The sequence below is a fragment of the Panthera uncia genome, chromosome C2 (genome assembly GCF_023721935.1).
Source record: "Panthera uncia isolate 11264 chromosome C2, Puncia_PCG_1.0, whole genome shotgun sequence".
NCBI classification, from domain to species: domain Eukaryota; kingdom Metazoa; phylum Chordata; class Mammalia; order Carnivora; family Felidae; genus Panthera; species Panthera uncia.
This window is the reverse complement of record NC_064810.1, coordinates 65,607,241-65,632,060: the sequence shown is the minus strand read 5'-3', so window position 1 is coordinate 65,632,060 and position 24,820 is coordinate 65,607,241. Positions and strand designations below refer to the sequence as shown.

Genomic DNA, 24,820 nt, shown 5'->3' with positions numbered 1-24,820 from the left:
CGAGCCCCGCGTCGGGCTCTGTGCTGACAGCTCGGAGCCTGGAGCCTGTTTCAGATTCTGTGTCTCCCTCTCTCTCTGCCCCTCCCCTGTTCATGCTCTGTCTCTCTCTGTCTCAAAAATAAATAACACGTTAAAAAAAAATTAAAAAAAAAAAAAAGAAAACATTGGGTCTAAAGTTAATTGCTGATATACATGCACTTCTCTATAAAAAGTTATTTCCTCAGGACAATGCTCAGGAAACCACTCATAAATAATTGCACTAGATACTTTATTATCACATTAAATTCTCATAAGTATAATCCTCATTTCATTAATGAGGTTAATACTAAGCAACTAAGCAAGAAAAAACCCAAAAGAAAATGGAGATCTGTAAGATTTCAAAACCTATTCTCCTAAACAATGATCTATACTGTCTATAGCTGATAAGGAGTCTGGGATTAATGCAGGTGAACTTGTTCAGAGTCAAGCAGCTATGAAGAGGCAGGATAAGGATTTAAATTCAGACTCCAAAGTCCATGTTTTTCACTTCTAATGTTTCTAAAACTGTGGACATAACTTCATAAATGTTCTGGAAAAAGTTTTTCATTTAATAATTTGACAAACACTTGCAAACCACATCTCCCTTTTGAAATTTTATAATTCAGGCCATATAGTAAAGATTCTAAGAAACTGTGTAGTAAAGAATTCAATTTACTTCTATATAATGCAGCATTTATCAGATCTCTCAAATGAATTTGATTACAGATTCCTATTTTTTCATGAATATAGTTAGTGATCAAAGGGACACAATTTGGTAAATGCTATATCACAGTAAACTTCCTCCTTTATTACTTAATACAAGTGTTTCTTGGTATACTGACCAGATGGATTATTACAAAATAAACAGCTATATAATTAACAGTGTCTTTATACATAAAGACAACATTAATACAAATTAAAATTTTTGACAACTTGGATAAATTCCAAAGGCATTATGTTGAGTGAAAGAAACTAGGATTAAAAGGTTATGTAATACATAAATACATTTATATGACATCTCAAAAAGACAAAACTATAGTCATGGAGAACAGATTACTGGTTGTTATGGGTTAGGAGGAAAGAAAAATGTGGCTATTAGGAATAGCATGAGAGAATTTTAGGGGTATGGAAATGTTCTGTATTCTTATCATGATGGTGATTTTCAGGCATCTATACATGTGTTAAAATCCATAGTACTGATTCCAAAAGAAAAAAGTCTATTTTACTGCACAATTTGTAAAATAAATATAATATAAAAAAGCATTAAAATTTTGTCTCAATGAAGATAAACAATAACTTGTGCAACATAACACATATTAAAATAACATTTGTTGAATATGTATAATGTTCCAGGTGTTGTATGAAGAACTTTACTTGCTGTATTGTATTAAATCTTTATGATACCCCAATGAAAAAACTATTATTCTCATTTAACAGATGGATATACTGAGGTTTAGAGAACTTTACACATGAAGTCCATCAGTAGGTGGCCATGATAAAAAGGGATCAAAAGACTAGCAGAAAGTAATTTTTATTAACTGCAGAGAATTTGATAATGCTAGTGGTAGCAGGTAGAAAGATCATTATTCCTTTTTTAGAAGAGGATCCATTTAGTAAGCCTAGAGACCATCAGGGTTGGGGTACCAGTAAGCAAATTATTGACTGGGACCAGTGATTCCTAAGCACAATGGTTGTTCATCCTAGAAATGTAAATAAAGCCAGTATGTGAATGGCTGATCTAAGATAAATTAAGCAGAAAACAAACCCCTTGCATCTGCTACCTATGCAATCCTTTAAGAGGCCCTATTGCTGCAACATATTTGATAGAGTCTTCTTAACGTTCCTGCTCCTGCCACAGCCATCCCAATTTTTGACTTCACAGTTTTTACTGCATACTGGGTGGAGCAGAAATATAGCTATGTATTTTCATTTCCAGACTGTGGCCCATTTTGCCATAATACCTTTAAGCATTCTTAACTTAAGTGCTCCTCTGCTTTTTAGTCTTCTTGTGTTCTGAACAGTGGAACCACTGATTTTAGAGGTAACTTTTTTTAATATTGTAATAATCACAACAAACACACAATGTACTGAGTAAAGTACACAGTAAGTGGGATGGCAGTAATTATTATCTACAATATAGAATTATTTCACATTAGAATCTGAATTATTTCTACACAAAGTTGGATTACCAATTACTAGAATATATCATTAGGATCAGTGGAATAATTTTAACAATGTGAAATATCATGGCTTTGATGATGAGAATCATGATAACTTCTTTCTATCAGGAAATCCATTATGTGCCAGTCATCAAACTTATGACAGTACAAACTTTATGCATAATTTCATTTATTCCTCACAAACATCACAATGAGATAGGTATAATTGATGAGGCAATTAAAGTTTAAAAGAGTTAAATTTCAAGACCACATAGCTGTCTTACTCCATTTGGCAAGGATCTTTTTTTTTTTTTTACTTCTTTTTTGCTTTTTGGGTTTTTTTTTTCTTTTTTGAGAGACAGAGTGCAAGTGGAGAAGAGGAAAAGAGAAGGAGAAACAGAATCCCAAGCAGGCTTTGCGCTGTCAGCACAGAGCTCGATGCAGGGCTCAAACTCACAAACCATGAGATCAAGAGTCAGATGCTTAACCGACTAAGCCACCCAGGTGCCCCCCCCTTTTTTTTTAGTTTTTAGGTTTACTTTTCTTTATTTCTTTCTTTCTTTTTTTGAGAGAGAGAGAGTATATGGCAAGGATCTTAATAAGTATCTTACATTTGTCTTGAAATCCTCATTCCTAAAGTATCTTCTCTTCATGTTCACCCTTTCCTCTCTTTGTGTGCCACCATCCTATCATCACTTAAGCCCCATCTCAGGTATTTCTTTTCCCAAGAAGAATTTTACTGATGTCTCTTCACTGTGCTCTTCCCCTCTCTAGGCTGGGTTAGATGTCCTTTTGTTGTGCTGTCATAAATGTACCTCGCATGTTACATGTAAACCACTAGTTTATGGCCTTACTTCCTCTACTAGACCATAATAGATTCAAAAGCAGGCAGTATTCTCTTTCATTTTAGTACACTAAACAAGTTGCACAGTGTGTAGTATGTAGTAATAACTAATAACTAATATATATTTAATAATAATATATGCATATATATCAATATATATCAATATATAGTATATACATGTTTCCATATATAACATGTACATATGTTTCCATACACATAATACCTATGTAAAATGTTTCCATCCCTAATAATTAAATTTAAAATGTTTTAAGACTTTAATTATAAGAGTACAAAACTGTGGTCATTTTTACTACTTAAGCATAGTAACATTTGGCTGGACTAAAGAAGTATTAATCTATCTTATGTGTGGGGAGGTACATAAACTGTCATAAAAATATACTCATTAAAAACATATCTATCTATATAAACATATACGCCATATATGTTTATATATATAAACTCACTAATTAAAAATAGCCATAATTTTATACTATTAATTCTTTCAAAGAGCAGGTATAAGCAAACATTAAATGTGATGAAATTGAGGAGGGCACCTGTTGGGATGAGCACTGGGTGTTGTATGGAAACCAATTTGACAATAAATTTCATATTAAAAAAAAAAAAAAAAAGAAGGGGCGCCTGGGTGGCTCAATCCGTTAAGCATCCGACTTCGGCTCAGGTCATGATCTCATGGCTTGTGAGTTCGAGCCCTGCATCCAGCTCTGTGCTGAGAACTCAGAGCCTGGAGCCTCTTCAGATTCTGTGTCTTTCTGTCTGTCTGTCTCTGTCTCTGTCTCTGTCTCTCTCTCTTTCTCTCTCTCCCCCTGCCCCGCTTACACTCTGTCTCTCTCTGTCTCTCAAAAATAAATAAACATTTAAAAAAATTTTAAGGGGTGCCTGGATGGCTCAGTCGGTTGGTTGTCTGACTTCAGCTCAGGTCATGATCTCCCGGTCAGTGAGTTGGAGCTCCGCGTTGGGCTCTGTCCTGACAGTTCAGAGCGTGGAGCCTGCTTCGGATTCTGTGTCTCCCTGTCTTTCTGCCCCTCCCCTGCTAATGCTCTCTCTCTGTCTCAAAAATAAATAAAAACATTAAAAAAATTTTTTTTAAATTAAAAATAAATAAAAATAAACATTAAAAAATAAATAATAAAAATAAAAAAATAAATGTATCTATAATACTGAGAATACATTCCAGTGTGAGCATATAAGTAATATAAAGTAGTATTGTCCAACTCAGAGTTAAAATAAAATTAAGGTTTAGGCAAGAGTTGTAATTATAATAATTCTGAATGAGAATATTACCACTAATAATTACTGGAAGTAAAAAGAACACTGTTGATTTATAGGATAAGACTGCTGTGTACACATGATAAAACTTTATTATATACTATTATTCAATTTTTTGTCTTAAAATTGAGTACTATTTTAATATGTTAATATCTAATATACATCAGTGATTGTCTTTCCATCTAACTATAATCTTTCTAATTTCAGCATGTAAAATCCTAAAGTACAGAGACTTGGTTATGTATTTAATTCTATCATGTAAAATGCTAATAGGTATGTTTCGTTTCTGCTGAATAAAATTGAATGGTTGCTACTTGTAATGTGTATGGCCCAAAGGTCCTACTTTGTTAAAATTAATTTGCATAATATTCATCTGAATATTCATCGAAGGTTAAAATAATTGGCAGTTGCTATTTGTAATATTCATAATAACATCATAGATATTCCTATTAAACAATAAGAATCATTATCATCAATGAAGAGGATATAGCCCATTAATATACTTACATAATTATGTAAAACTTTAAATAATACATAAACATTAAATGTTATTTGCCTTTCCTGTCTCTGTTTTTATATAATCTCCTATATTCCCCAAAGTAAAAAATGCATACCTGTTTCTACAGGTCTTGTATTCTACTTTAAGAATTGGCTTACAAGACTCAGATTTTCTTCCTTCTCTTTGACTTTTTCCTAAAGAAAGAAAAAGGATTTTGTTAAATCATATTTAAATTCTACTCATCCATGATAATTTCAAAAGTTTGACTAAAAGAATATAAAGAAAAGGGATAATTTTGTGTTTTGCATAGTAGGATAAACACAGTTCTATGCATCCAAACATATGTGTTGAATTTGTATACAATTTGTTGAATCCTAATAAAGTTATTTGTAAATTTGTCTCTGTATTGTTTTGTATTCTCCATGTATAAATCTCGTCTCGTATAGTTATTTTAATTAACTTTTAAAATAAACAACTTTAAAATTGAAGACATATACACATACATACTCTTCTGCATAATGAAATGTATTATTATGAAAATCCATACTTTCACATGCAGAAAGATTTGCCATTTAAAACTTATGATAGACTATCAAAATAATTGTATTTTTGTCAAAATTCATGTAAGGGAAAGTCCAATACACAAAGAACACAGATGGCACATTTCAATGATATACTATATTTGCATAAAAATAGTGTCTTGTAGGGAAAGGTTTATGTTGTTTAGACTCCATGGATTTTGCAAAATGATAAAAAAGAGTAGGAAATGGACGTAAAGCTACTTCTACATATAGCATCTTTCTAGTTATGCTTTTGCTTATAATTCTATGTCTCATTTTGATAAAATTGATGATTTTGAAGTATGTTTCTTTTTTATTTTAATAAGTACTCTTATTTATTCTTGTATTGCTACAACTGTTTATAGACACAGATACCTATTATGTAGAGAGATGTTTATGTGCATTTAAGTTTAAATTTTCAGGACAGCTTCAGAATGACACAGTCATAATCTAAATAGGATGTCAACATAGTTTTATTTAATTTGTTTAAAGGGCAGGGTATCAGCATACAACATACCTTATCTGCTCCATGGCATGCTTTCTAAATTTGCCTTCTCTTTCTTTTACCCTATGTCAACTAAAGAAGCAACCAATAATAAAATATTGGTCATGGGGCATTTGGGTGGCTCAGTTGGTTAAGCATCAACTTCACCTCAGGTCATGATCTCACAGCTCATGAGTTTGAGCCCCACGTCAGGCTCTGTGCTGATGGTTCAGAGCCTGGACCTGCTTCAAATTCTGCATCTCCCTCTCTCTCTGCCCCTCCCCTGTTGTGCTCTGTCTCTCTCTCTCTCTCCCCCAAAATAAATAAACATTAATTTTTTTTAAATATTGGTCATAATCATTCACATTATAAAAAAAAGATCGGTTAAGCGTCCGACTTTGGCTCAGGTCACGATCTCGCGGTCCATGAGTTCGAGCCCCGTGTCAGGCTCTGGGCTGATGGCTCAGAGCCTGGAGCCTGTTTCCAATTCTGTGTCTCCCTCTCTCTCTGCCCCTCCCCCGTTCATGCTCTGTCTCTCTCTGTCTCAAAATAAATAAACGTTAAAAAAAAAAGATTTTAAAGTATCTGTATTATATATAAAAAAGAATTGCTGACATGATATGTAGGTCATGATGCCTTAAAAAGAGAGAACTTTGGCTCAGGGACTCACTCTGAACAGTAGTCTTAGCGGGGAGGAACAGGTGGTTGGTGATTACTGGTTTGGGTAACGTGGTAATAGAGAAAACTGAAAGAAATAACACTATAAGGAAAGAGACCCATTCTCCTCAGTTGATATCTTTTTCCTCCATTGTTTGTCTAATAATTGCCAATCCATTAATTAAATCAAAACCGTATATTTGCAGTTGTTTATATATACACATATATAGGTATGTATGTGTATATGTGTGTGTGTATGTATACACACACACACACATATACATAATGGAAACAATTACTGTTTTTCAATCAATATACATCAGTATCATGCACAGATTTCAGTAAAAAGAACAGTATCTTAATTAATTATTTACTTCAATTTCCAACTCCAAGAATTAATTTTTGGCTGAAGGTTTTCAACTTTGATTATATTCATTGCCTGTCAGTAATTGAAATATGCTTATATGTCATGTAAAAAATTGTCATAAAAAATTACATTTATTGCTACTCTTTATGTTCAAAGTACTATACTAAATGGCAGGATAAAAAGGAATAACCATCAAGATGCTTAAAATTTACTAGCTTAAGCAAAACAAATATAAAACTGACAATATGAGGTACCATAAATAAATGAGTAATAGACATGAAGTGTTGAGAATAGTAGGAGTACATGAAGCAGTAGTTAAGAATATTATGGCTTCACTTTATGACAGAGAATTTCCAGATGACTTTCTAGAAGCTAGATTAAGCATTATAAATAGAACTTGGGAGTCCCAGTCCAAGATGGTGACATAGGAAGACCCTGAACACACCCCTCCACAGACATACCAAATCTACACCTACTTATAAAGCAATTCTTCCTGAAGAACTGAGGGCCGATTGAACAGCTTATGTACAACAAAAAATAGACCACAAAGAGAACAGCACAAGAGAGGGAAACACAAACAAAGGGAACCTTCACCCCCAAAGCTGTGAACTACAGTGGGGAGGGGTAGGACTAAGGGACAGGAAGCAGACTCATCTGTCCTGGGGCATAGAAAAAAAGTTATGGTTTAAAAGGGCAACTAGAATATAATGGAACCAGCCCTAGAGCACTGCCAAACGGGAGGGGGACTGAAACTCTCTTAGGGCTAGAGGGACTGGCAAGCTCCACTGTCTATGATAGCCCTCCACCTTGATAGTAAAGATGGGGGCAAGGGGGCACCTGGGTGGCTTAGTCGGTTGAGTGGCTGACTTCGCCTCGGGTCATGATTTCGCGGTCTGCGAGTTCGAGCCCCGCGTCGGGCTCTGTGCTGACAGCTCAGAGCCTGGAGCCTGTTTCAGATTCTGTGTCTCCCTCTCTCTGACCCTCCCCCGTTCGTGCTCTGTCTCTCTCTGTCTCAAAAATAAATGCTAAAAAAAAAAAAAAAAAAAAAAAAAAAAAAAAAAAAAAAAAAAAAAAAGATGGGGGCAGGGTCCAGGTGCCATAGCTGGTCTGCCGCCTCAGCAAAACCTGGGCCCCTAGCACATGCCAGCCCTTGATGACCTGGGACAAAGATAAAAGCCACAATTTAAAAAAGCAACTAGCATATAGGGTACCTGGGTGGCTCAGCTGGTTAAGCGTCTGACTCCAGCTCAGGTCATGATCTCATGATTCATGGGTTCAAGCCCTGCTTCGGGCTCTGTGCTGACAGCTTGGAGCCTGGAGCTTGCTTCAGATTCTGTGTCTTCCTCTCTCTCTGCCCTTCCCCCATTCTCTCTCTCTCTCTCTCTCTCTCTCTCAAAAATAAACATTAAATTTTTTTTTTTTTTAAAAGCAACTAGCATATAAAAGACTCCACCAAATGTCATGGAAGCTATTGAAACTCTCCAGACAGACAAGCACCATGGTTTACATTCCCCTCTCCATCTTGAAAGCTTGCACAAGAGCAGAATCCAGGCACTCTAGCTAGCCTACTACCTCAATGACTCTGGGCCCCTAGCCCACACTAGCTCTAGCTGTTCCACCAAGACAGCACCACTGTGGTGCACACTGGAATACTCCTTATCAGTGTTCACTACAGTTACAGCCCTTTTGCCAGAGTGATACATGGGCAAAGCACTCGAGAACACTCCAGGGCCAGGCAATGTTGACTCCAGACAATTCACCAGGCACCTCCTGCATGGAGCACCCTAGGACCACCATCCCTCCCTCTGCGTAGTTCACATTCTTCCTCAGTTCCAGCCTCTCCACCAGGGCTCCCCCTGCATGGATCATTCTGGGATACCCCAACTTGCACCAACTTCAGCTTTAGCCATCCTGCCAGGGCGCCCTCAGCACAGAATGCCCCAGGAGCCCCCTCCCCTCCATCTTGCACCCACTTCAATTTTAACTATCCTGCCTGGATTCTCTCTGTGTGGAGAGCCCCAGGACATCCCAGCTTGTACCCACTTCAGCTTCAGTCTTCCTGCCAGAGTGAATAATGTGTAGGGTCCCAGGATACCCCCTCCCCCAACACAACTTATACCCACTTTAGCTTCAGCTGTTCTGACACAGCACTCTATGTGGAGAGCCCTAGGATCACCCTGGCCCCCACCCATTTCAGCTTCAGCTATCCACCAGAGAGATCCCAGCACAGAGTGCCCCAGGACCCAGGGTACACAATAGCCATAGCTCCGGCCAGCTAACCAAAGTCACCAGGCACTTAGTCTACACAGGGGATGGTAATACACAAGATCATTCCTTCAAGTTTAGAAGAAGTAGCTGTTTCACCTAACTCACAGATACAAAATTAAGCAAAGTGAGGAGACAAAAGAATATGTTTCAAACAAAAGAGGAAAACAAAACTCAGAAAAAGAACTAAATGAAACAAAGATAAACAACCTACCTAACAAAGAGTTTAAAGTAATGGTCATAAAGATGCTCAATGAATAGGAGAGAAGAGTAGATGAACTCAGTGAGAACGTTAACACAAGTTTAAATATATAAAAAAAGCATCATCAGAGTTGAAGAATACCATAACTGAAATGAAAAAATCCACTAGAGGGAAGTAACAGTAGATTAGAAGGTGCAGAAGCAATCTGAAAGAAAGGGCAATGGAAAGCACCCAACCTGAACAGCAAAAAGAAAAAAAGAATTGTAAAAAATGAGGATAGGTTAAAGGATACCTGGGACAAAATCAAACAAACATTCTCATTATAGGCATCCCAGAAGGAGAAGAGAGAAAGGGGCACAAAACTTACTTGAAAAAAAATGATAGCTGAAAATTTTAATAACCTGGGGAAGGAAAAAGACATCCAAGTTCAGAAAGCAGAGTTCCAACAAGATTAATCTAAGAGGTCCACATCATGACACATAAAAATTAAAATGTCAAAGATTAAAAATGAAGTGAATTTTAAAAGCAGCAAAAGATAAAATAAAATTCTTTTAGAATGTATTCACACTTAAGTGACTATCAAATTAATATAGACTGCTATATACTTAGAATATTATATATGAAACTCATGGTGACAACAAACCAAACACCTGTAGTACATACACAAAAAATAAAGAGAAAGAAAACCAGTAATTACACTAAAGAAAGATGTCAATCACAAAGAAAGAGAGCAAGAGGAGAAAAAAGGAACAGAGAACTACAAAAACAGCCAGAAAACAATGAACAAAATGGTAAGAGTACATACCTATTAGCAATTACTTTAAATATAAATGCTCTAATGCCCCCATCAAAAGACATAGGGTGGTGGAATAAATAAAAATACAAAATCAACCCATCTAAATGCTGCCTATGAAAGACTCACTTCAGACCTAAAGACACATACAGACTGAAAGTGAAAGGATGGAAAAAGATATTCCATGCAAATAAAAGCAAAAAAAAAAAATGGGGCACAATATTTATATCAAACAAAATAGACTTTAAAGCAAAAATTGTAATAAGAGACAAGAAGACACAATGATAAAGGGGTTAATCCAACAAGAGGATATAGCAATTATAAATATCTATGTAGCCGACACTGGAGCACTCAAATAAATAAGGCAAATATTAACAGACATAAAGGGAGAAATTGGCAGTAATACAATAATAGTAAAGGTCTATAACACATGACTTACATCAATGGATAGATCAGGCAGAAAATCAATAAGGAAATGGAGTCTTTGAATAACTTAACAGAAATATATAGAACATCCCATCTAAAAACAACAGAATATACATTCTGTTCAAGTGTACAAGAAACATCTTGAGGACAGATCACATGTTAGGCCATAAGACAAGTCTCAATAAATTTAAAATCATATCCAACATCTTTTCTGACCACAACAGGATGAAACTACAAAATTAGCACAAGAAAAAATGTGGAAAAAACACAAACAGATGGAGGCTAACCAACATGCTACTAAGAACCAGTGGGTCAATGAAGACATCAAATAGGAATTTTAAAAATACATGGAGAGGAATAAAAATAAAAACATAGTGGTCCACATCTTTGATGGAGTAAAAGCAGCTCTAAGTGGAAAATTTAGAGCACTGTAGGCCTACCTCAAGCAACAAGAAAAATCTCAAATAAATAATCTAACCATACACCTAAAAGAACTAGAAAATAAAAACAAAGCCCAGAGTGAGTAGAAGGAAAGATAACATCAGAAATAAATTAAATAGACTAAAAAATCAATAGAAAAATCAATGAAACCAAGAGTTGTTTATTTAAAAAGGTAAATAAAATTGATAAACTTTAGCCAGACTCATCAAAAACAAACAAACAAAAAAGAGAGTGGGCCCAAATAAACAAAATCAGAAATGAAGGAGGAGAAGTAACAGCTGACATTGAAGAAAAATACAAAGGATTATAAGAAACTACTACACAAATTATATGTCAACAAAGTGGACAACCTGGAAGAAATGAATAACTTCCTAGAAACATAGAAACTCATAGAAATGAATCAGGAAGAAATATAAAATCTAAAAAATCTAAACAGACCAATTAGTAGTAATGAAATTCAACAGATAATCAAAAAAACTTCCAACAAACAAAAGTCCACATCCAGATTGATTCACAGGTGAATTCTACCAAACATTTGAAGAAGAGTTAATATCTATTCTTCTCAAACTATTCCAAAAGATAGAAGAAAAGGGAAAGCTTCTAAATACACTCTATGAGGTCAGCAATATCCTGAAAACAAAACCAAAGACACTATGAAAAAGAAAACTATAGGGCAAGAGCCTTGATGAACACAAATACAAAACTTCTTTTTTTTAATTTTTTAATGTTTATTTAGCTTTGAGAGAGAGAGAGAGAGAGAGCATGAACAGGGGAGGGGCAGAGAGGAGACACAGAATCCAAAGCAGGCTCCAGGCTCTGAGCTATCAGCACAGAGCCCAATGCAGGGCTCAAACTCACGAACTGTGAGATGGTGACCTGAACCAAAGTCAGACGCTCAAGTGGTTGAGCCACCCACGTGCCCCAAGATATAAAACTTCTTAACAAAATATTAACAAACTGCATTAGCAACACATTAAAAGGATCATTCACCATCATCAAAATTTATTCCAAGAAGAATGCAAGGATGGCTTAATATATGCAAAACATTCAATGTGATACATCACATTAACAAAATGAAGGATAAAAGTGATAAGATCATATCAATATATGTACAAAAAGTATTTGATAAAATTCAACATCCATTCATGATGAAAACTCTTAACAAAATGAGTTTAGCGGGAACATACCTCAACATTATAAAAGTGATATATAACAAAACCCACAGGTAACATCATGCTCAATGGTGAAAAACAGAGCTTTTCCTCTCAGATCAGGACAAGGATGTCCAATCTCGCCACTTTTTAACATAGTACTGGGAGTCTTAGCTTCAGCAGTCAAACAAGAAGAAGAAAATTGTTAGCATAAATTAATTCAGCAATGTTGTGGGATACAAAATTAATATACAAATATCTGTTGCATTTGTATATACTAATAATGAAGTAACAGAAAGAAAAATTTAAAAAAAATCCCACTTACAATTGGACTGGAAAGTATGAAATATCTAGGGATAAACATAACCAAGGAGGTGAAAGACTTATACTGTGAAAACTATAAAACAGTGATAAAAGAAATGAAAGATGACACAAATGGAAAAATAGCCCATGCTCACGTACTGAAAGAATATCATTAAAATATCCATACTACCCAAAGCAATCAACAAATTCAATGCAATCCCTATCAAAATGCCAATAGCATTTTTCACAAAACTAGAACAAATAATCCTAAAATTTGTATGGAATCACAGAAGACCCCAAATAGCCAAAGCAATCTTGAGAAAGAAGAACAAAGCTAGAGGTATCACAATTCCAGATTTCAAGATTTACTACAAAGCTGTAATAATCAAAACAGTATGGTACTCACAAAACAAAACACACATACACACAAAAACACACACCAAAAAACCCAACAACAAAAAAATAAAACAACACACATAGTCCAAGGAACAGAATAGAATGCCCAGAAACAAATCATGTTTATATGGTCAATCTATGACAAAGGAGGCAAAAATACCCAATGGGAAAATGACAATTCTCTTCAAAAAATGGTGTTAGGAAAACTGAACAGCTACATGCAAAAGAATAAAACTGTGCTACTTTCTTATACCATATACAAAAATAAACTGCAGATGGATTAAAGTCCTAAATGAAAGACCTAAAACCATAAAACTCCCACAAGAAAAGATAGGCAGTAATCTCTTTGACATTGGCCTTACCAATATTCTTCTAGGTACATCTCCTCAGGTAAGAGAAACAAAAGCAAAAATAAATTATTGGGACCACACCAAAATAAAAAGCTTTTGCACAGTGAAGGAAGTCATTAACAAAATGAAAAGGCAACTTACTTAATGGGAGAAAAATATTTTAAAATGATGTATCTGATAAAGGTTACTGTCCAAAATATATGAATAAATTATATAACTCAACACCAAAAAAATAAATAAATAAAATAAAACCAATCTGATTAAAAAATACGCAGAGGACTTGAACAGACCTTTTTCCAAAGATGACATACAGATGGCCAACAGACATATGAAAAGATGCTCAACATCACTAATCATCAGGAAAATGCAAATCAGAACCACAATGAGAGGTCACCTTACACCTGTGAGAACAGCTAGAATCAAAAAGACTAGAAATAACAAGTGTTGGCAAGGATGTGGAGGAAAACAGACCCTACTGCACTGTTGGTGGGAATGTAAATTGGTGCTGTCACCATGGAAAACAGCATGGAGATTTCTCAAAAAATTAAAAATAGAAATACCATATGATCCAGTACTTCCACTACTGGGTTTTTAGCCCAACAAAACAAAACACTAATTTGAAAAGATATATGCACCTCTATGTTTATTGCAGTATTTACAGTAGCAAAAAATGGAAGTGTCTATCCATAGATGAATGGATAAAGAAGATTTGATGTATGTATATATGGTCTACTATATAATGAACTATTACACCTCCATAATAATAATGAAAAAAGACACCCAATTTGTAAATGGGCAAAGGAACTGAATCAGTGTGTCACCAAGAAATATTAAAAATGACAATAAGCACATGAACAGATATTCAATATCTTTATTCATTAGGGAAATATCATTTAAAACCACAATGAGATATTATTGCATGCCTACCAAGATGGCTATAATAAAGATAGATATTAACAAATGTTGATAAAGATGTGGAAAAGTTGGAAACCTAATACATTGCTGGTAAGTATGTAAAAGTCTAAGGACTCTGGAATACAATTTGGCGGTTCCTTAAAATGTTAAATAGGAGTTGTCATTTGATCCAGTAATTCGATTCTTAGGTACATTCCAAAGAGAAATGAAAATATGTGTCCATATAAAAGTTGTACGTAAACATTCACAGAATTATTCAGATAGTCAAAATATGAAAACAACCCAAATGCCCATCATGTGATGAATAGATTAAAAAAATGTGGTATATCCATACAATGGAATATTATTCACCAATGAACAGAAATAAAACACTTAAATTTGCTATGACATGGATGAACCTTGAAAAAATTATGCTAAGTGAAAGAAACCAGTCATGAAAGACTACATTTAATAGGAGTTCATTTGCATGAAATGAAATGTAGTCAAGTCTACAGAGACAGAGGAACACCAGCAGTTGCCTAATGATGGAGGACTAGTGATAAGATGACTGTTAATGAGTATGGGATTTCTCTTGGGGATGACAAAAATGTTCTAAAATTAGATTGTGTTGATGGTTGCACAACTCTGAATAAATGAAAAACCACTGAATTGTACACTTTAGTGAATTGTGAATTACATCTCAACAAATTTGTATTTTTTAAAAAATAGAAGTTTAAGTTCTTTGAAGTATAGCATTAAACTTCAGAACAAACTATTTTCATCACTTATATCTCAGGATTTCTAGTTTAACAAAGTTTTGGGGATCTTTAAATTTACCTTGTTTTTATGGTTGCTAGCTCAATGACATTTAAAACACAGTACACACACACACACACACACACACTCACACATGCATATACACACACACTTAAATAAATTTCTTTCATTTCAGTAAGAATTTATTTATTTCAGCAAGAATTGTTCAGGGCATCTAATCTTCCAAACCATCTATAATAGACCATTTCTCTTTGTTCAAATAATTTTCCTATTTTCATGTTTATTTTTGCTATACATATGTACATCTGATTTTTAAAAACTGTTATTTTTCTTGGGAACAAATTGAATTTTGAATTAATATGTGGGGAGCTAACATCTTTATAATATTAACTCTACCCATGCATACATAGGGTATGTTTTTCATTAAAGTCCTCCTTATGTCCTTTAGTAGAAATAATATCTCACTGTTATTTTACATTTACTTCAGGGATTCTTATGGATGCTATTTTTTTCATGGTTGTAATCATCCACTTTATTTTGTTTTGTATACAGAATTCTCATGTTATACTTAATAGTATTCCTAATTAGTTTTTATTTTTAGCTGTGCAATTACATTATCGAAAAGTAATTGTAATTTTGAACCCTCAAAACTTTTAAAAAATATTTATTTATTTTTGAGAGAGAGACTGAGAGCAAAAGCAGAACGGCAGAAAAAGAGAGGGAAACACAGACTCTGAAGCAGGCTCCAGGCTCTGAGGTGTCAGCACAGAGCCCGAAGCGGGGCTCAAACTCAAACTATGAGATCATGACCTGAGCTGAAGTTGGACGTTTAATCGACTGAGCTGCCCAGGTGCCCCAAAACCTCTAACCTCTTAAATATCATAATTCTTTTTCAAGTCTAATTACATTACATATTGTTTTCAGGAAAATGTTAAATAATGGTGATAATTGTTGACATCTCTATCCTGTTTCTGAGCAACAATGTCACTATTAAGGATTAGATGGGATTTAAGATCATATATGTAGATTGTGCACGTGTGTGTGTGTGTGTGTGTGTATGTTTAGCTGAGGGCATTGTGATTGAAGAATGCATATGTGAAATCATTAAAATTTACTGTGAAAGAAAAATAATATCTGTAGTACTAGTGAAAACCAGCTACAACAAGGACAATGTCACCACAGTGCTAACCTCAAGTAAAATAGGTACTAAATTAACCTTGTTGGCTGTGGCCACCTTCCCTCTTTTCCTACTACTGTCCAATATGAGTTTCAGACAAAGCCTACTTTTGTAGTATAGAAAATATTGATTTGTAGAAAAATAATAAATCTATATATGGTTTCCCAGTTTAGGAAACACAATGGCTAAAGAAAAGGGGGGTAACAAAATTATATTCTATACTATATTCAACATAATATCCATAATATGCATTATACAGTCCAAATTATTAGATATATGAAGAAGCAGAAAAATTTGAGTCATTCTTATGAACAGAGGCCATCTTCAAGGGGAAGCATATTTTGGTTTCATCAGACAAAGATTTAAAACAACAATTATAACTAGACTCAATGTTTAAAGGAAAGGGAAGGGAAAGGAAGGGAAGGGAAATGCTCATAATGACTAAACAGAGGAAATTTCAGCAGAAAAATACAAAATATAAAAAGGTAGCAAGTGGAAAAATATATAAAATAAAAATAACTTAAGGGACTTAATAGCTGAATGAAGATTACAGAGGAAAAAGACCAATGGGAATTATCCAATTTGAAATTCAGAGAAAAAATGATTAACAAAAAAATGGAGGCTCAGAAACATGTGGGACAATACCAAAAATTCTACCAGACAGATAACTAGTGTTCCAGAAAGAGACGTAGAGAGAGGTTGGAGCAGAAAAACACATTTGAAAAAATAAAAGCCTGAAAATTTCCCCAATTTTGTGAGAGATATAAATTTCTAAATGTAAGAAGCTCTGTAACTCTTAAACAGAATGAATTTGAAGAAGAAAACTCTAGGCATATCATAGTCAAATTATTGAAAATAAAAGTTATAAAAATTTTGAAATTAGCCAGGGGAAAACAACAAATTATATACACGGGAACCAAATGTCAAAAACACCACACATTTCTCATTCAGAAACACTGTAAACCAGAAAATAATGGAACATTTTTAAAGCGTTCATTCAGCACCTTAAAAACAACACACACACATACACAAACTGTCAACCCAGAAATTTACATGCATCATAAATGTGCTTCAAGAATAAAAGAAAAAAAGGGAAGAGTTTTTAGATAAAGGAAGGTAAGTGAAATGCCAAATGATGTTGCTGTATCTTCAAGAACAAATGAAATTACAAAACTTCATAAATACAAAATTATATTAAGAAAATTATAAATAAAATACAGAATATTTTCCTTCTAATTAAAAAAATACTTAAGACTACTTAAAGCAAAAATTACAACAGTGTATTTAGAACATATATAACTATTATAATAGTATAAATGTAAATAAATATATATGATTATGAAGCTTCTACATTTTTTCATAAAGTGCTACAATGTTAACTCTAATTGACTGTGAAAAGTTAAAGAAGTATACTGTAATCCCTAGAGTAACTGATCAAAAAAATGTCTTAAGATAAAATGCCTACATGTAAATTAGAAGGAAATTCTAATAAAAACTTTCACATAATCCAGAAGACAAAAAAAAAAAAAAAAAGAACGATGAAAGGAACAAAAAAAAACCATCGGACCAACAGAAAACAAATAACTTGGTGTGCCCAAATCCAATTCAATCAGTAATTACATTTTATATATATACATATATATATACTTTATTTTAATGTTTATTTATTTTTGACAGAGACAGAATGCGAGTGGGTTAGGGGCAGAGAGAGAGGGAGACACAGAAGCAGAAGCAGGCTCCAGGCTCTGAGCTGTCGGTACAGAGCCTGACGCGGGGCTTGAACTCACGAGCTGTGAGATCATGACCTGAGCCGAAGTCGGACTCTCAACCGACTGAGCCACCCAGGCGCCCCAATTACATTTAATATTAATGGACAAAATACTTTGACTAAATGATAGAGATGAAAAAAAAAGACCCAACTGGGGCACCTTGGTGGCTCAACTGGTTGAGCGTCCAACTTTGGATCAGGTCATGATCTCATGGTTTGTGACTGCTGTCAGCACAGAGCCTGCTTCAGATCCTCTGCCAACCGGTCTCTCTGCCCCTCCCCTGCTCATGTGCTCTCTCTCAAAAATAAATAAACATTAAAAATAAAAAAGACCCAACTATATGCCCTCTATAGGAGACATAATGGATGCCTAACAATTAAGCCTCAAAAAATACATGAAACAAAAAACGACAGAACTAAAGTAAAAAATGGTCATTCCATACTCTGTAGGAAATTTTAATACCATTCTCTCAGAAATTGATAACACTAGTCAAGTATCACTAAAATCAGAGGATCTGATTAATATTATCAATCACCTCGACCTACTTGATTTTTAAAGTATATAAAGCAGAAATGAACAGAATTACAGGGAAAAATCTATAATAATAGAATTTTAACTTACCTCTCTCAAAATTGGAAAATCAAACAATAAAAACTTAGCAAAGATTTAAAATACAAAGAAAACACAATTTCAAGTTTGACCTTTGTATTGGAAATGTATTCTTTTCAAGCGTACTTGGAACTTTGTAGTAATTATTTGTTTATGTCTAATTATAAAGCAAATCACAGTAAATTTTGTAGAACTAGTATCACGCCACATTCTCAGACTACAGTTAGTTTCCAAATCTATAACAAAACACATTTTTAGAAATTATAAAACAAATGTCTAACTCAGACATCAAAGAAATTATAATAGAAATTAGAAAATACCTCAAACTGAATATTAATGAAAATTAAAATTTTTTAATAAAATTAATATCAAAACTTATAGAATACAGCTAAAGTACTACTTAGAAAAATTTTTATTTTCTAAAATAAAAATAGGTGAAATGTAACAAAATGAACCTGAAGAATATAGATAAATATGACAATGAATGCCTTTATTGTAAAAATCACTAATGTCTGCTTAACTATGGTGAGGCAATGGTATTTAACTTAATCTATATGTTATGAGACAGGTGCTGATGTTTTCAACAACCTGTGAACAGAATTTTAGCCCTTTCAACAGGAAAACAGAATTATAGTTGACTCTTGAACAGCATGGGTTTGAACTGTGTGGGTCTACTCATGTAAAGATTTTTTAAAAGTTTTTATTCAAATTCCAGTTAGTTAATATACAGTATAATATTAGTTTCAGGTGTACAAGTCACTCCGGAAAACAATATGAAGATTCCTCAAAAAGTTAAAAATAGAACTACCCTTTAATCCAGCAATTGCACTATTAGGTATTTGCCCAAAGAACATAAAACTAATTCAGGGCTGCCTAGGTGGCTCAGTCCATTAAGCATCCAACTCTTGATCTCAGGTAAGGTCATGATCTCATGATTCATGGGATTGAGACCCGAGTCAGGCTATGTGCTGACAGCACAGAGTTTGCTTAGGATTCTCTTTCTCCTTTCTTTCTCTGCCCCTCCCTCCCCCACCCTCTCTTTCTCAAAATAAATAATATATAAGCTTAAAAAAAAAAACCTAGTGATTCAAAGGAATAGATTTTTAAAAATAAATATAGTACTGTAAATATATCTTGTCTTTCTATGATTTTAATAACATTTCCTTTTCTCCAGCTTGCCTTGTTGTAAGAATACAGTATATGATACATATAACATACAAAATACGTATTAATTGACTGTGTTTATCAGTAAGGCTTCTAGTCAACAGCATGCTGTTATTAGACAAGTTTTGGAGGAGTCAAAAGTTATATATACGTAGATTTTCAACTGCATGAGGATCCGTGCCTCATCTCCCATACTGTTCTAGGGTCAACTGTACAGAAAACAACCCTAACTTATAAATATGGATATGGCGAAACATATGAAAGTATTAAATATCTAATCCAGCCAAAAAGAACTCGTATAGAAGTTGACAGTCAAGAAGAATAGAAGTAAACAGAAAATTTATGAATAAATCATATTACACACATACAAAAAAAAGGCATAAGGATTTTAGGGGGAGGAGAAAAAGTAAACTCATCATAGAAATAAATATTTAAATCTGAGTGGGAGGTATAGCAAATAACTATCCAAGGTTTCTATACTGGCAATCTGTAAATGAAGCATCTGAAAGTAAGTGAGTAAATGCAAAGTAATCTCTAAGTAAAGCTGCTAGGTTAAATGTTGTAATAATTTAATAATTTGTAAATGGAACATGCAAATGTGATACAAAAAAGGGCAGACCAACACAAGATGGAATAAGTGGATCTTGTGGTTTATGGGTCATTCATTATAAAGAAATAATACTAAATTTTCTAAATCTGACACTATAATAAATGCTCAGAAAATATAAAATAGACTGTGTTTGATTAACTGCTAGGTTTTGACCTCTCTATTCTTACAACCAATGATATAAGGTAAACATGGAACTCAGATCACTACCAATATTCTCAGAAATAAAATGGTCATCTGAATAAAAGATACTCATACATTTGAACTTTTTGTTCTGCCCAGTGAGACAGGTACAATATAAACCTTAAATACATCCTTTTGATAAGGAAGATAATAAGAAATATATGAAAACCATAGTTCTTATAATTTAATGGAATCAAATGGTAGAAATGGAAATAAGTGAGAGAATCTAGAAAATGACAAACTATAAACCAGTTTAGGAATTAGGTCTGAAGGTCAGATCTATATGGTGTCATTCTCACTATCTCTGTAACCCTTAAAACTGGACAGATTTTCTACATTATCTCCTGTGCTTCAGATACATCAACCATCCATCATTCAGTTTTGGTTGGAAAGGTCTCTATATAAGTATCACAAAGTAGGAAAGTGGATAGACACAGGGGAGGGGAAGTACAGAAAGTTTGGAGTATAATGTGGGGATCTGAAGGAGGTATGAAGAGGTATTTAAAATCAGAAGTTACATCCTATTACTTTCTTTCAAACACACTGATCCCACCTATTCCACTTCAAGTCTAGGCACTATATCTCCAGAGTTTATTTCTTTGGAAAGCATACACCTTACCATGTGGAATTGTAGTCTGGAAAGGACGACTTGGGCTTTTCAGGTTCCATAAAGTCAAGCTACCATCTGAATGGCTGCACATGAATTGTTTGCCCTCATGATGCCAATCAATTGAATGAATAGCCTAATGAAACAGCAATTAAAAACAAGTGGGGAGGGGGAAAGTTGATATGTTATAGCATTCTATATTCCAAAGGAAATATATTCTGAAATAAAATTATTATACCAACAATACTTAATAAACATACATAATTTTTCTGACCCAGATCATACTACCTTTAGCTCTAGTCCTCTATAAGCTTATAGAAAACTACAAAAAATAATCTCCTGAGATAAAAGTTAGGTACATTTCATAATATCATTATAGCCTAGAACTTTTTGTTATAAATTCTATGTCCTCCCTGTATCCTATATGATTATTTGAAAAATTATTTACATAGAAATAAAAGCAAGGTTATCTGAATATGATTTCTGGAAAGGTAGAGGCCTACTTTCACCTAAAGTAGCCAATTTAAAAAATAATTTACATAAGAGCTACCATCTGAGGGCTTACTATGTGCTAGACCCCTTGGAAAACACTTTATTTATATTAACTCTATTAATTTTATTAAAAAGGTATTATTTTTTCCAATTTGCACATGGTGAAATAGGCCTACAGAGATTGATATACTTGTTCAGGTCACACAATTCAAAGCCAAGGTCTATCCAACCACAAAACCCACATTCTCAATCATTTTACCATATTGCTTCTAACATGAATTATTTAATTGACTTGGCAATTTAGGGTTTAAGGAAGAAGGATTTAAATCTTTTTTTATACTTCTAATTTCACTCTGAAGATGTGAAATACATAAAATTAACAAGTAATTATTCCAGTTTCACATATTGTTTTATTCCCAGTGGTAGCACAGTGCCTTGCATAAAATAGATACTCAATATCTGTTGTATGAATAATAATGTTATCATATATTTCCACAGCTTGGTATTCTTTCTAAATCATAAAGTTTATATGGACTTTGGATAATGCATAAAAATGCTGAACAGATATGTACAACATTACCCTTTCCTTAAAGGAACTTTCAAAACTGCAAAATAGGGAAGACTGAAATAAATGAATATTAATAATAGTTATTGTTTGGAACTTTTAACATAAATATGCATATATATTTGCATATAAAACTAAGATACACACACACACACACACACAAACACCATATACTAAGATATGTGTATTTAAAACTAATTTATTGTTTGTTTTCCAAACTGTAAGTATTATTACAGTTAGAGATAATTGATGGCTAGAGTAATCATTAAATACATCATAAAAGGACATAGGATATGAGCTGTACCTCAAGATAGGTAAGATTTAATTAAATGAAAAGACAACATGGAACCCTGGACTTATTTTCTCTCTCATCCTGGTCTTCATTACTAAAGACTTTTTTTTTTTTTTTTTGCCAGGGTTCAGTAGAGGCAGTTAGAGGAAAATACTCTTCATCTTTTCCTTTGCTCATTCTCACTATTTTGGGTAGATCAAGGGAAATGTTTTAACTTTTACGTGTTAACTTGATGAACTCAATGTAAAGTTCTCTCAGACTGCTTTGCTATGAATGATGGAGGCAGAGAGATCATCTCCAGCCCTAACCCTTCTTCCTATCTTACTGAATTTCTTCCTACCTACTGGGGAAGACAAGTACAAAAATAATAGCTACAACATAAAAGCAAAATAAGTCTAAGTGCCATGAAAGATATATACTTATTGTACACTTATAGGTAAGAATAGGAATCTAAAACCAGTTTGTTATTAGAGAAGGCCAAATAGTGCATCACTGAAGAACTGGCATTTGAATACATTTAATGGGTAAGTACCCAATTTCTATTAATTTGATTATACCCTACTCCTTTCTTAAAAAAGGACCTTAAGGTTCTGAAGAAAAACCAAAAATGAAACAAAGCAAAAAACAAAAACACACACAAATATAATATAACTAATACAAGAAGAATTTTTAAAAAGATAGAAAATAAAATACGGAAGATAAAACACTAGTTAGTTTGGTCAACTCGATGGCTGTGATTGAGTTTCTCTCTACAACAAAAAAGAAAAAGGAAACCCAAAAAGCAGATATCAATATGAAAAAGGAAAATCAGTGGCTACTCAAGGAATTAAAAGGTTATCGTCATGTCAAACTCTGAGGGTTTTCACTGTAAGAGATTATTTAGAAATATTGACGTAATGAAACAAAAATGTCACAGCTAATGTGGGAGTAAATTCATATAGTTATTTCTGAAAACTATGTTGGATTTATAAAACAAACCTTTCAATTCATCGATGGCTATTCATCAAGGGGCTAGTTAGGTAGTCCAAATAGCTTTCCAGTGGCTAAAAAGTTAATAGGATTTTGATATGCAAAAGAGGAAAGAAGGGAGTTCACGACAAGGAATAAGCTGGAGCAAAGGCTTGGAGGTGGAAAATAAATGGTATGTTTAGCAGATAGCAATATGCCTTAAGTGTGAGGAGTGCTTATAAAGATTCATGGCATTAAACTAAAAAGAAAAGATAACATTGGGATCTTAAATCTCCTGTCAAGGAATAGAGATTTTGTATTGTTGATAATTGGGAGCCATTCAAAGTTTCTGAGGTAGAGAATTACATGATCTGTGTCTTAAAATGATAATCTTGTTAGTGAAAGATACTGAAAAGGTAAGATATCAGAGGAAATGCAATTAGTTAAAAGGCTATCATAGTCTTCCAGGCAAGAGATAACAACCTAGATTAGAACATTGAATGTGGGAATGAAAAAAAGAGAGGAAATGAATGATAGGCAATATAACAGAATCAAGAGACTACAAAACTGATAGCATAGGATATGTAAAGAAGAAAGATCAAATATGACTCTAAGGGTTACAAACTGGAATAAATAATCAAAATTTAAAAACTGAAAAAGAGAACACAGAACAAGGTTTAGGTCTTTAAATGTAAATTCAGTGTCAATGAGATATTTATCTGGACTTATGTGATAGATTGTTAGATACATGGATCAAGAGCTCAGGAGAAAGGTAAGGGTTAGAGATACATTGATTTTAAATTTATTAACATAAAATTAATATTTGAAATGATGGGAAAAAGACATGAATACAAATGTAAACTGGAGAAGAAATCAAGAGGGTAAAGATATAGAATCCTGAAGAGTGTCTATAATTTAAAGGAAAACTAAGGAAAGAAGTGATGGAGAAAGGAGGGGCAAAAAATGAGGTAGAAAGACACAGACAAGGGAAGACACAATTTTAAGAAGGAGGGGCTGATGTAAAGCCACAGGTTTAATGAGAAACTTAAAAGACTATGAAGGGGTCACTATTTAAATAATGAAGAGGTCATTGGTGACTTATTAGAAACCATTTCATAATAGTATTACAAGTAAATTCTAAATACAAGAGGTAAAAAGTGCTGAGGAAAGTCTTAAAAGTTTGGCAGTAAAATGATATATATAACTATCTCCATTAAAATGATAGGATATATAATTATGCATCACAGTAAATAGATTATATGTATATACTTACATATATATATAAGTCAATATTTAAAATGATTTTTAGGTATAAAGTATGTGTAGTGTAATACTCTACTGACTTAAACATTGTTAATGTTTATTTGAAAATTTCACTAAAAGTTGTTTTTGCTCACTTTTTAAGGTTAGAACTCTTCCTTCTACACTGTTTTAGGGCATAAAAAAACCAGCTGAGTCAGCATTTTGCTCTGGATTTCCTTTTTCAGTGGCCTACTCTATTTCCAATTGGCTAAATACTCAGATCATATTTGTA

At 33.6% G+C, this 24,820-nt stretch overlaps 1 protein-coding gene across 2 annotated transcripts in view; it reads right to left on the bottom strand.

The window, feature by feature from the left end:
* STXBP5L (syntaxin binding protein 5L) overlaps positions 1-24,820 on the bottom strand; it is a 377,830-nt gene that overhangs the window by 180,314 nt on the left and 172,696 nt on the right. For both annotated transcript variants that reach the window (XM_049628234.1, XM_049628235.1), the window contains exons 8-9: positions 21,002-21,125; positions 4,923-5,001 (exon numbers count right to left, since the gene is read on the bottom strand). In XM_049628234.1, coding sequence (XP_049484191.1) covers positions 4,923-5,001; positions 21,002-21,125 — 203 coding nt within the window. The remainder of the gene's footprint in view (positions 1-4,922; positions 5,002-21,001; positions 21,126-24,820) is intronic.